Source organism: Terrapene carolina, unplaced genomic scaffold (assembly GCF_002925995.2).
Source record: "Terrapene carolina triunguis isolate 2854851 unplaced genomic scaffold, T_m_triunguis-2.0 Scaffold66, whole genome shotgun sequence".
Lineage (NCBI taxonomy): Eukaryota > Metazoa > Chordata > Testudines > Emydidae > Terrapene > Terrapene triunguis.
This window is the reverse complement of record NW_020664417.1, coordinates 33600991-33614979: the sequence shown is the minus strand read 5'-3', so window position 1 is coordinate 33614979 and position 13989 is coordinate 33600991. Positions and strand designations below refer to the sequence as shown.

At 45.0% G+C, this 13989-nt stretch overlaps 1 protein-coding gene across 1 annotated transcript in view; it reads left to right on the top strand.

Moving 5' to 3' along the window:
* NEK1 (NIMA related kinase 1) overlaps positions 1–13989 on the top strand; it is a 138149-nt gene that overhangs the window by 35623 nt on the left and 88537 nt on the right. The window contains exons 15-16 of the mRNA XM_029910695.1: positions 11385–11563; positions 11644–11775. Coding sequence (XP_029766555.1) covers positions 11385–11563; positions 11644–11775 — 311 coding nt within the window. The remainder of the gene's footprint in view (positions 1–11384; positions 11564–11643; positions 11776–13989) is intronic.

Genomic DNA, 13989 nt, shown 5'->3' with positions numbered 1-13989 from the left:
GTCCCTCACTCCCTCTAGGAGCGAAGGACCTGCCGCTGAACTGCCGCCGATCGCGGCTTTTTTTTTTTTTTGCTTGGGGCAGCAGAAATGCTGGGGCCGGCCCTGCTCAAAAGGGTTATGGGTGTATTAGCCCCGTGACAGTGCCCCAAAGATCTGAAGTGGGACCAGTGCTCTTCAACATATTTATAAATCATCTGGAAAAAGGGGTGAACAGTGAGGTGGCAAAATTTGCAGATGATACAAAATCGCTAAATATAGTTAAGTCCAAAGCTAACTGTGAAGAGTTACAAAGGGATCTCACAAAACTGGGTGACAAAATGGCAGATGAAATTCCATGTTGCGAAGTGCAAATTAATGTATGCTGGAAAACATAATCCAAACTATACATCCAAAATGATGGGATCTGAAATAGTTGTTTCCACTCAAGCAAGCAATCTTGAAGTCCCTATGGATAGTTCTCTGAAAACATCTGCTTAATATACAGCAGCAGGCAAAAAAGCTAGCAATGTTAGGAGCCATTGAGAAAGGGGCAGACAGGAAAAGAGAAAATATCATAATGCCATTATATAAATCCATGATACAATTACACTTGCAATACTGCATGCAGCTCTGGATGGCTGGTGTCAAAAAAGATATATTAGTATTGGAAAAGGTGCAGAGAAGGGCAACAAGAATGATTAGTAGTATGGAAGCTGTTCCATATGAAGAGAGATTAGAAAGGCAGGGACTGTTCAACTTGGAAAAAAGGATGACTAAGGGGAACCTGATAGATGTCTCTAAAATCATGAATGGTATGAAAGTGAATAGTAAAGTGTTATTTAACTCTTAACATAGTACAAGAACTAGAGGTCACCTGATGAAATCAGTAGGTGACAGGTTTAAAATAAACAAAAGGAAATAGTACTTCACACAGCACACAGTCAGCCTGTGGAACTCATTGCCAGGGAATGTTATGAAGGCCCAAACTATAATGGTGTTTAGAAAAGAATTAGATAAATTCTTGAAGGATAGGGCCCATCAATGGCTATTAGCCGAGATGGTCAGGGATTCAACCCCATGCTATAAGTATCCCTAAACCTCCAAATGCCAGAAGCTGGGACAGGATGAAAGTGCATGGATCACTTGAAGTTGTCCTGTTCCGTTCATTCCCTCTGAACGATTTGGCAGAAGCCATTGTCAAAAGACAGGATACTGGGCTAGACGAACCATTGGTCTGACCCACTGTGGCTGGTCTTATGTTTTTATGTTCTAAAGGAGTCACTGACGCCACTCAGTGCCTGAGCTTGAATGCTACATCTACATAGAAACTGGAAAGATATCTATGCTAAGCCTGTGACATGGCAGTTACTGTCACTGGCTATGTTGGCACTGGTACATCAATCACTGTCTGTTCCGGCACCGTCTCGCTTGGAAGCTTTGCTTATGGCGCTGTCAGTTTCATCTTCAGTAGCACCTTCAAAGCAATTAGAGGAGGCTCTAGATCCCTCAGCCCAGATACCCTTAAAGAGGGGTTTCACAGCTCTGAAAGAATTTTGTCTCTTCTTTGGATCTTAAGATCACCTCAGAGCATGAGTTTCCATTATTAGAGACTTCTTCTATTTGTGTCACCAAAATCTCTTTGAGAAAGATCTCCGATACCTGTACTGAAATATCTCCAGCAATGTGATAGTGAGACTGAGAACAGAAGTGTTACCCAGATATTCAAATCTCCAATTGTTACCCCATCAATGGAGGGGCTTTTGTCTTCTGAGTCCAGCTCCTCCTCAGAGTCCGTCAGGAGTCCTTCACATAAGAGGAAAGCAGGTCAGCAAACAAATAAAATAAAACCAGACAAGACAGTATAAATGAACCTCATTATTCTTGGTTTCCTCCGAATTGAGTGAATGTCTTAACCATTTGGTCTACAGTTTTGGCCACCATGGCCTCAATATGCACAGTATTCAAGACAAGTTTCCCCCCTACCATGTGGGGAATCATTGTAAATCACTTACTCCAAGTGTCTCATAATTCTCATGTTTTGGTTATGGAAACAGAAGAACATCAAAACTCTGGTGGTGAGAAAACTCTGCTTCTTCAAGAAGATTCATCTGGACTCTCACATGTTTCTCCTCCTTCACCTGATTGACACTGTTTCATCTTCTGTACCTATGGCAATGGACAACTTAAAAACCTTTCAAAAAGTATTGATACAGATAGCACAAATACTGCGAATCCCATTGAAAATGGTACAGGAGAAGGCATATAAACTTGTTTTTTGATATTTTACAACTGGCATATAACAATAGAGTTGTTCTTCCTATAAATGTGGGAATTTTAGATCTGGTAAAGACCTTTGGAGTACTGCTGGCTTGGTTGTAATTACTTCAAAACATGCTGTTGGTGGACATCAAGTGCCGGCCAAAGGTTTTGAGTAGTTTTATACTCATCTGACTATCTTCACTTGTCTGTGTTGCCAAAGAAGAACTGAAACAAACAGGAAAGTGAACTCCCAAAGAGAGAGAACCAGTGAGACTAGATATCTTTGGAAGAAAAAATTGTCACGCCTGTCCCCCTTCAATGGGGCAGTCTGCTAATTTTAGAAAAAAACTACCCTTAGAATTTAGGAATAAGGCTAGCTCAATGTGTGAAGGTTTATTAATTGTTGAAACCTTTCGGGCTGCACTGGATGCAGCTGATACCGATGTCCATTCAATGGCTACAGCTATTGTTCTGAGATGTGCATCATGGTTGTCGGCATCAGGGTTGCTTGCCTAAGGAAGTTGTCAGTTATTGAAGATTATCCGTTTGATGGACAAAATCTATTCAGTGCTAAAATGGATGAGTCTCTTTATTCATTGAAAGACTCAACATTCATTCAGATCACTAAGTAGATATATACCCACTTTTAAAAGGAAGCAATTTCTTCCTCTTCTTTCTTCCTCCAGATATAGGAACACTACATATTCCTTATTTATATCAACAGAGCTCTTCTGACCAATGCAAGAACGTATTAGAATATCCAAGAAGGCTGTCAGCTCCATCATGCTCTTTGGTAATATTGCAATCAGTATAGACACAGCAGTATCAGACTTGATATGATGGTTGAGGGTCTTGGAGGGAGACAGTGGAGTGATACAGAGAGAGCGGTGATGTGTTCAAAATGATGGGCTAGGAAAATGATCTTTCTAGTGATATTCTGAATGGATATGAGAGGGACAAGATTGCATTTGTCAAAAACCGTGTAAAGGATGTTGCTGTAGTCAAAACATGAGATAAGAGGTGGGATGAGCATTTTAGTTGTGTAGATGGATAGGAAAGGCTATATTTTAGAGATGTCATGCAGAAAGAATCAAAAAGATTTAGACAGCCTGGGTGAGAGGACCTAGAGAGAATTTTGTGTCAAAGATACAGCCCTGGTTATAGGCATGAGTGATAGGGAAGAAGGTGGTGATGGTGGTGTCCGCAGTGATTGAAAAAGGAGTTAGTGGGGAAGACTTGGAGGGGGAGAGGAGACTAACACCTCTATTTTAGCCATGTTGAGCTTGAGCTGACTGCTAGACATTCACAAGAAGATTTTTGGATTGACTGAGACTTTAATTTGGATAGGAGACAGTTCTAGAGTAGAGAGAGTGATCCATAGAGAGGGTAGTTGGAATTTTTGTTTGCAGATGAGATTGCCAAGAGATAAGGTGAAAAGGGAACCGAGGAGAGAGCCTTGTTGAAAGTTGGGACTGGATGAGGCTCATAATCAGAAAGAAACACTGAAGGACCAGTTGGAGAAGTAAGAGGAGAACCAGCAGAGGACAATCACAGAAGCCAAGGGAGAAGAACATTTTAAGAGGAGTATGGTCAACTGTCAGAAGTGGCTCAGAGGCCGAGGATGAGGATGGAGTACTGGTTCTGACCATTAGCTAGGTAGAGGTCATTAGAGACTTTGGCAAGAGCAGTTTCAGTGGAGTGCAAGGGACAGAAGCCATATTGGAAAGTGTCTAGGATGAAATTGGAGGAGAGGAACTCCTGACTGATTGTAGGCAGCATGTTCAGTGATCTTAGAGATGAAAGGGAGAAGAAAGATAGAGCAGTATTTGGAGAGGCAAGTGGGGTCAAGGGTGGGCTTTTTTAAGATTGGAGAGACTAAAGCATGCTTGTATTTTGAGGGGGGAAGAGCCAGAAGAGAGCAAGAGGTTAAGGAGGAGCGTAAGGGTTGGAAAAAATGTGGGGCATGAAGGAGATGGGACGATTAACTTAGGCATCTGTGATGGGAGAAGGAGGTGAGATTTGTAGGAGAGGAAGGCAAGGCAAGCTATGGGGAGCGGGGGATAGTAGTAGTAGTAGCATCACATGGTACTGACAGCAGTAATTTTCTACATTGGCTCTTGAGCACAAATCTTTTAAGTAATTTAGAAACTGAATGATCATTTCTTCAGTGAAATACTAGTGTTTTATAGATATGTCAGTAGAAATTCAATGTAGAAATGTTATTGGTGCGATGTTTCTCATCAGGGAGATTGTGACAGGTTGGGTCACAGAGACCCCATTGGGCCTGCCACCTGATGTGCTGAGACTACCTCTGACCCCTTTTTTTCCTGGCAGTTTGGGACTTCAGTACCCTGTCTTGTTGAGCCAGACACAAACACAGACCCAGGTCTGAACCACATCTCCCACAAGCTGCAGACTTAACTGAAAACAGTTCTGGGTACATTGCGTCAGGCCCCTCCCCCGCCGTCACAGCAACGGCAGACAATAGATTCGCGCCTTTTTACCTGGGTTACCTGTGCAGACAACATACCACGCCAAGCATTGAGCCCGCTCAGCTCAGCTCACCGTCACCATATCTCTTCCGGGTGCCGGCAAACGTGGGACTGCATTGCTAAACAGCAGCAGCAGCTTACTGCCTTTTGGCGGTAGACGGTGCAGCATGACTGGTAGCCTTCATTGGCGATCTGGGTGCAGGCAGCCGTGTGGCTGGCAGCCGTGGTGCTGCATTGCACCAGCCCCTTGCCTTTTGGTAGAAGATGGTTTATTACGACTGGTATCCGTCGTCGTCATACGTCAGCGGCTGTCGATCATGGGCACCCGGGCAGACAATGATGGTTATCAGTCGTAGTATGCTATTTTCTGCCAAGTGCCCAATATTGTCTGCTAAGCACCCAGAAGAGGCCGATGGCGATCTGGGTGCTGGCAGACATGGGGCTGGCAGCCGTGGGGCTGCATTGCACCAGCCCCCTTGCCTTGATGATGATGGTTATCAGATGTACTATGCGTAGGATGGGGCTAGATTGCTACACAGCAGCAACCCCTTGCCTTTTGGGCAGTAGATAGCATATTACGACTGGTATCCATCGTTGTCATACTGCAGTGGGCATCAGATCGTGCAATAGACCTGAAGGCTTACTGCCAAGCGCCCAGTATTTGCTGCCAAGCACCCAGAAAATGCCAAGGGCTATCAGTCATGCTGCACCGTCGTCTTAAGATGTAAAAAATAGATTTATTCTGCATTCATTTGCTTCCCCCCTCTCTCCTGCTAAACCCAGGCTTTTGAGTTCAATCTTTGGGGGGGGGCCATTCTGTGTGACAGTTGTTTGTGTTTCTCCCTGATGCAAAGCCACCTTTCTTGATTTTAATTCCCTGTACCTGTACGCCATGTCGTCACTCGCCCCTCCCTCCCTCCCTTCTTCCCCTGGTCCGTCAGATACTACTTTCGCGCCTTTTTTCAGACCAGACGCCATAGCCAGCCATAGCCAGCACTGGGATCATGGAGCCCGCTCAGATCACCGCGGCAATTATGAGCACTATGAACACCACGCGCATTGTCCTGGAAAACATGCAGAGCCTCCTGGACATGCCAAAGCCAAACCAGGACCAGCTGAGGAGGAGGCGATTGCAGCGCGGCGACGATAGTGATGAGGAAATTGACATGGACCTCTCACAAGGCACAGGCCCCAGCAATGTGGAAATCCTGGTGTTACTGGGGCAGGTTCATGCCGTGGACCGCCGATTCTGGGCCCGGGAAACAAGCACAGAGTGGTGGGACCGCATCGTGTTGCAGGTCTGGGACGATGCCCAGTGGCTGCGAAACTTTCGCATGCGTAAGGGCACTTTCATGGAACTTTGTGACTTGCTTTCCCCTGCCCTGAAGCGCCAGAATACCAGGATGAGAGCAGCCCTCACAGTGGAGAAGCGAGTGGCGATAGCCCTGTGGAAGCTTGCAACGCCAGACAGCTACCGGTCAGTCGGGAATCAATTTGGAGTGGGCAAATCTACTGTGGGGGCTGCTGTGATCCAAGTTGCCAGGGCAATGAGAGACCTGGTGATATCAAGGGTAGTGACTCTGGGAAACGTGCAGACCATAGTGGATGGCTTTGCTGCAATGGGATTCCCAAACTGTGGTGGGGCGATAGACGGAACCCATATCCCTATCTTGGCACCGGCGCACCAAGCCACCGACTACATAAACCGCAAGGGGTACTTTTCAATGCTGCTGCAAGCCCTGGTGGATCACAAGGGACGTTTCACCGACATCAACGTGGGCTGGCCGGGAAGAGTACATGATGCTCGCGTCTTCAGGCAGTCTCTTCTGTTTCGAAAGCTGGAGGAAGGGACTTTCTTCCCGGACCAGAAAATAACCATTGGGGATGTTGAAATGCCTATCGTGATCCTTGGGGACCCAGCCTACCCCTTAATGCCATGGCTCATGAAGCCATACACAGGCAGCCTGGACAGCAGTCAGGACCTGTTCAACTACAGGCTGAGCAAGTGCCGAATGGTGGTGGAATGTGCATTTGGCCGTTTAAAAGCGCGCTGGCGCAGCTTACTGACTCGCTCAGACCTTAGCGAAAAGAATCTCCCCATTGTTATTGCTGCTTGCTGTGCGCTCCACAATATATGTGAAAGTAAGGGGGAGACATTTATGGCGGGGTGGGAGGTTGAGGCAAATCGCCTGGCCGCTGATTACGCGCAGCCAGACACCAGGGCGGTTAGAGGAGCACAGCAGGGCGCGGTGCGCATCAGAGAAGCGTTGAAAACCAGTTTTGTGACTGGCCAGGCTACGGAGTGAAACTTCTGTTTGTTGCTCCTTGATGAACCCTCTGCCCCTCCCCCACCACCCTGTTAACTCTACTTCCCTGCAAACCAACCACCCCACCCTCCCCTACTACCCTCCCCCCTTCGAGCACCACTTGCAGAGGCAATAAAGTCATTGTTGCTTCACATTCATGCATTCTTTATTAATTCAGCACACAACTAGGGGGATAATTGGAAAGGTAGCCCGGGATGGGTGGGGGAGGAGGGAAGGAAAAGGACACACTCCAATTTAAAACTTTAAAACTTATTGCTATGGAAATAATCTAGGGTGGAGTGAGTGGGTGGCCGAAGGCCCCCCCACCGTGTTCTTGGGCGTCTGGGTGAGGAGGCAATGGGACTTGGGGAGGAGGTCTGTTGGTTACAGAGGGGCTGTAGCGGTGGTCTCTGCTCCTGCTGCCTTTCCTGCAGCTCAACCATACGCAGGAGCATATCACTTTGATGCTCCAGCAGCCGGAGCATCGACTCTTGCTTTCTGATTACAAGTTGACGCCACCTCTCCTCTTCAGCCCGCGTTTCAGCACGCAACTTCTCCTCTTCAGCACGCCACCTCTCCTCTCGCTCATATTGGGCTTTTTTAAAATCAGTCATTGACTGCCTCCACGCATTCAGCTGTGCTCTGTCAGCGTGGGAGGCAGTCTGAAGTTCAGTAAACATTTCATCACGCGTCCTTCGCTTCCTTCTTCGAATATTCACTAGCCTCTGCGAAGGAGTAAGATTTGCAGCTGGTGGAGAAGGGAGAGGTGGTTAAAAAAGATACATTTTAGAGAACAATGGGTAGACTCTTTCACGTTAGATTTTGCTGTTCACAACATCACACAGCACATGTGCTTTCGTTACAAGGTCGCATTTTTCCTCTTATATTGAGAGTCTCCTGGTTTGGTGTGAGAGATCACTCACGCAGTGCCAGGACACAGATTTCAGCTTGCAGGCAGCCATGGTAAGACATATAGTCTTTGGGCTTTTTTAACCTTCTTAACATGTGGGGATGGTTTCAACAGTTCTGCCCTCATTTCCCATACCAAGCACCCGTGCCATTTAAAATGGGTTTGCAATGTAAAAGGAGGGGCTGCGATTTCAGGTTTAACATGCAGCACAAACCCAACTAACTCCCCTCCCCCACACACCCAATTCTCTGGGATGGTCACTTCAACCCTCCCCCCCACCGCGTGGTTAACAGCGGGGTATATTTCTGTTCAGCAGAGCAGGAAGGGGCACCCCTGAATGTCCCCTTAATAAAATTGCCCCATTTTAACCAGGTGACCGTGAATGATATCACTCTCCTGAGGATAACAAAGAGAGATAAGGAATGGATGTTGTCTGCATGCCAGCAAACACCGGGACCATACGCTGCCATGCTTTGTTATGCAATGATTCCAGACTACGTGCTACTGGCCTGGCGTGGTAAAGTGTCCTACCATGGCGAACAGGATAAGGCAGCCCTCCCCAGAAACCTTTTGCAAAGGCTTTGGGAGTACATGAAGGAGAGCTTTCTGGAGATGTCCCTGGAGGATTTCCGCTCCATCCCCATACACGTTAACAGACTTTTCCAGTAGCTGTACTGGCCGCGATTGCCAGGGCAAATTAATCATTAATCATTAAACACGCTTGTTTTTAAACCATGTGTAATTTTTGCAAAGGTACACTCACCAGAGGTCCCCTGTGTGCCCTTAGGGTCTTGGGTGAGTTCGGGGGTTACTGGTTCCAGGTCCAGGGTGACAAACATATCCTGGCTGTTGGGGTAACTGGTTTCTCCGCTTCCTTGCTGCTGTGAGCTATCTATGTTCTCTCCATCCTCATCTTCCTCGTCCGCCGAACCCGCTTCCCCGTTTCCAGAGAGGGACTCATAGAACACGCTTGGGCTAGTGGTGGCTGCACCCCCTAGAATGGCATGCAGCTTCGCGTAGTAGCGGCATGTTTGCGGCTCTGCCCCGGACCTTCCGTTTGCGTCTCTGACTTTGTGGTAGGCTTGCCTTAGCTCCTTAATTTTCACGCGGCACTGCTGTGCATCCCTGTTATGGCCTCTGTCCTTCATGGCCTTGGAGATCTTTTGTAATGTTTTGCCATTTCTTTTACTGCTTCGGAGTTCGGCGAGCACTGATTCATCTCCCCAGATGGCGATCAGATCCCGTACCTCCCGCTCGGTCCAGGCTGGAGCTCTTCTGCGATCCTGGGACTGGGACTGGGACTCCATCACGGTTACCTGTGCTGATGGGCTCTGCATGGTCACCTGTGCTCTCCACGCTGAGCAAACAGGAAATGAAATTCAAACGTTCGCGGGGCTTTTCCTGTCTACCTGGCCAGTGCATCTGAGATGAGAGTGCTGTCCAGAGCGGTCACAATGAAGCACTGTGGGATAGCTCCCGGAGGCCAGTAATGTCGAATTCCGTCCACACTAACCCAATTCCGACCCCCTAAGGCCGATTTTATCGCTAATCCCCTTGTCGAGGTGGTGTTAGGAAACCGGTTTAAAGGGCCCTTTAAGTCGACAGAAAGGACTTCGTAGTGTAAACGTGGCCAGGCTTAAGTCGATTTAACGCGGCTAAAGTCGACCTAAACTCGTAGTGTAGACCAGGCCTAAGAAGTGCTCCTGTCTCTAGCACCCAGACACCCAGTTCCCAATGGGATCCAAACCCCAAATAAATCCATTTTACTCTGTATAAAGCTTATACAGGATAAACTCATAAATTGTTCACCCTTTATAACACTGGTAGTGAGATATGCAAAGCTGTTTGCTCCCCCAGGTATTAATTACTTGCTCTGGGTCAATTAATAAGCAAAAAGTGATTGTATTAAGTATAACAAGTAGGATTTAAGCGGTTCCAAGTAATAACAGACAGAATAAAGTAAATTACCAAGCAAAATAAAACAAAAACATGCAAGTCTAAGCCTACTACAGTAGGAAACTAAATGCAGGTAAATCTCACCCTCAGAGATGGTCCAATAAGCTTCTTTTACAGACTAGACTCCTTCCTAGTCTGGGTCCAGCAATCACTCACACCGCTGTCGTTACTGTCCTTCATTCCAGTTTCTTTCAGGCATCTCTTTGGGGTGGAGAGGCTATCTTTTGAGCCAGCTGAAGACAAAATGGAGGGGTTTCCAGGGCCTTTTATATTCTTTCTCTTGTGGGCGGAAACCCCTTTGTTCTCCTGTGCAAAATCACAGCAACAAGTTGGAGTCTGTAGCCACCTGGGCAAGTCACATCTCTGAATGATTCAGCTTTTTGCATTGTTTACATGTTAGTTTGAACGTTCCCAGGAAAGCTCAGATGTGGATTGGCATCTCCCAAAGTCCATTGTCAGTTAAGTGTTTCTTGATAGGACTATTCTCAGTAAGTGCCCATTCTCAAGAAGCCGACCAAATGCTTCACTGAGGCTACTTAGAATCAAACAAATACATAGCCAATATTCATAACTTCAAATACAAAAACGATACACACATACAGACAGCATAATCATAACCAGCAAACGACGACCTTTCCATAGACACCCCACTTGGCCTCCTCTGTACAAAAACTTGTGCAACCATAGGACCCTGGTTGCAACAATGATCAATACGGTCACAGTTTATGTCAATAACGTCACAGAGATATCCCCATGTATTGCAAAGGAATATTGAAAACTGCTGCCAGTTTTACACATGACCTGCAACTTTAAAGCTACCCATGTGTATTCTCTGAAGCAAGAACTCCAGAGGTGTCTTTTTAACTGGCATATTAATTGTAATATAAATGGACCCTTTTTGTCCAATAATTGCAGGAAAGAATTCACGTCATTCTGGGATTCCAGTGATTCCAGTTACTTTATCCACAATAAAATGACTCTTGTATCACACAGACAGCAAACTTTCAGAATATGCACAGGGTTAAACCACTACTGAAGACTTTAGTGAAAAACAGGGTTTATTTTAAGAAAAAGGCATATGAGAGAGGCTAATTTTTACCACTCTTTTACTTTTATAATGATAGTACTGTCCGTCTTTTCTTGATGATTCAATTCCTTCACTGTGATAAACTACTTAGCCTTTGATAGGGTAGCTTATCAATTTTGAAAAGGGATGATTTCCTTTTATAGTAGAGGGTCAGCAATACTGTTATGTGATAGATATAGCACATATAATTTAACTGTTGACGGAGGATAATAAAATATTAATGTTACATGAGTGTAAGAGTTTAAATTCTCCTACTCTGTGTTAAAACAGGTACATTTTGGGCATATTAAACTTTAGGAAGAAATCCTGATTTTTTGTTGTTTTTTATTAAGAGTAGTGGACACTGCCAGGGTTTATTAGGACAAGGATGTGAGAGTTCTTTCTTTAATTCCCAGGCACCATTTTTTGGTGGTGGAGGTGGTGTTGGGCCTTCCCCTGTGCCTGCCAGAGGACAGTATGAACACTACCATGCTATCTTTGACCAGATGCAACAGCAAAAGGAAAATATTAAAGTAGGTGAGGAGAGAGAAACCAGATGGAAAGCAGAAATACGAAGTCGGGAAGCTGTTGAAAGGTATGACTACCTTCCATTAGAGTTGCATGTGCTCTGCTTTGACGAAAGTAATGAAAGTTACTGTACATATTTATCTACAGAGGAGTTCCACCTGGAGTACGTCCAGGATTTCCTAATGGGCCTGATGGTCATCACCATTTACCAGATGCTGATGCAATTAGGAAAAAAATCAAAAGATTGAAGGAGGTGTCTAAACAAGCCAATGCAAACAGGTTGGACTGTGATAATCTGTGAATGCATCCCTACGTGTTAGATTTTTGTCCTATGTTGTGTTTAGCTTAATTCTAGACACTTTTAAAAAACGTCTTTATCCATTGACGCTGTTTTGTCTGTTCATGTGTTGGTTTCTCACAGAATGCATAACCCTTTGAGAACCGTTGGTGCCTTAGTTCCCACTGAAGATGGCCAATGTGTTATGTATCTTATCGTGCTTGCAGCTGATAGTACCATTTCTTCCAATGCTTATGGGTGAAATCATTAGTAAATCTAGCTACTATCTATGCTGACTATTTGCTTTGGTAAACTCAAGTTGCTAATGGTTATAAATAATTAGTCTGGTAACTAATTACTAGCAACCCTTAAGAGTGCTGTGTTTTTGGTTAAAGCCCCAAAATATAAATTACTAATGAAATGACAGCCTGGACTAACCCATAAGCCTCTTTTTCTGCCAGCTGTCCTGGGGTATTCCCTCCTTTTCCCAACTCTTCCTATTACCTGACCTGTTTGATTCTCTAGTGTGGAAGTGTTCTTATAAAACTCATCACTAGCCTGCTTCTACTACTGTATTTCCAGTTGCTCTGCTTAAAGCATGTTGCTCAGGAGAAGATTTTGGAGGAGCAGGCTGGGGATGAGTGTAGCTTTCCAACACTGCTGACCAGAAATGGAAAGACAGGGTAATATAGCTAAAAAGAGGGTATGTTGTTGTATGATAACAATGTTGTTGAATTGTGGAAGAGTGTTTGTTATTACTACTTAAATTGTGTTTTTTCCCCCCTTTCAATTACTGTAAACATTTTTAAAACAAATGCCCACTCCCAAGTTGAGCTTCTTTTATCCTACCCTACTTTTTCCTGGGAGATCTGCTTGGTATGACCTCAAAGGCTATGTCTACACTAGTCAGTTGTGACAGTGCCTTTTTAGCAAGAACAGTGCTCAGTCATAGTTCATTAACCTAGTTTCCCTTGCTAAAGCAGACAGAGCCAAATCCTCTCCCACATCTTTACCTAAATAGCTGCTGCAGGGACGAAGGGCTGAAAAATGTGTTCCTCAGAATCTAATTCCCCAGAGATAAAACTGAGTAGCAACAGGTGGGGATGGGAGAAATAGCAGGGCAAAGGTTGGGCTGGAGAACGAGTCAATCTTTAGATAACTAATTTAATTGTATTGTATTGAAAAATGTGTGTGATTGAGTTATGCAATCATAATCGATATGTCTAAGGGGACAAAGTTAAGCTTGCACATGCAATCTTAACTTTCCCTTTCTGGCTTTTCAGTCCTAAAAATTTGTAACATTAATATCATATTATAAAATCTCTGTTAATGAAGTCATTTACCATTTTGTGTATTAGCACATAATCAGTATCTCTGAATTGTGGAAGACAGGTAAGACTGTTGTTGTACTGTGACTGCATAGGCTCTACCAGACCATCTGGCACACTATCTTCATCCTTGATGACTGGAAGAAAGGTGTTTATTCTGCATCTGTTCAAAAAGAATATGGCTGAAAAGAGCAGCTACAGCAGGGGTTCTCAAACTGGGGGTTGGGATCCCTTGGGGGTCACAAGGCTATTACATGTGGGGTCACGAGCTGTCAGCCTCCACCCCAAACCCCGCTTTGCCTCCAGCATTTATAATGGTGTTAAATATATAAAAACATGTTTTTAATTTATAAGGGGAGGGGGTCACACTCAGAGGCTTGTTATGTGAAAGGGGTCACCAGTAAAACAGTTTGAGAACCACTGAACTACAGAGAGTTTATGCTGTTGACCTTCCCTAGGATCGACTTTACTTCTGTCTTAATGTTTCAAATCAACAATGCACTTCATGGCAAGTGCTGGGATACTCAGTGCAGCTTTAGACTTGGGTGTTCCTTTGTTGACCAGATCTTTACTTTGATGCAGTGCTTTGAGAAGATAGTTGAATTTAATAAGTTCTGTGCAACATTTTTTTATAGACTTCAGTCAGGCCTTCAATTAATTGCATTGAGCAAATTTGTGGGATATGATGAGGTGACTTGGTATCCCTTGGAAGATAGTGTCATTGAGGGAAGAGGCCTATAATGGAATGGAAATCTGCGTTTGAGTCAGTAGCAGATATGTGCCATGGTTTCCTATCTCCACTGGAGTTTGATTCATAGATTCATAGATTCTAGGACTGGAAGGACCTCGAGAGGTCATCGAGTCCAGTCCCCTGCCCGCATGGCAGGA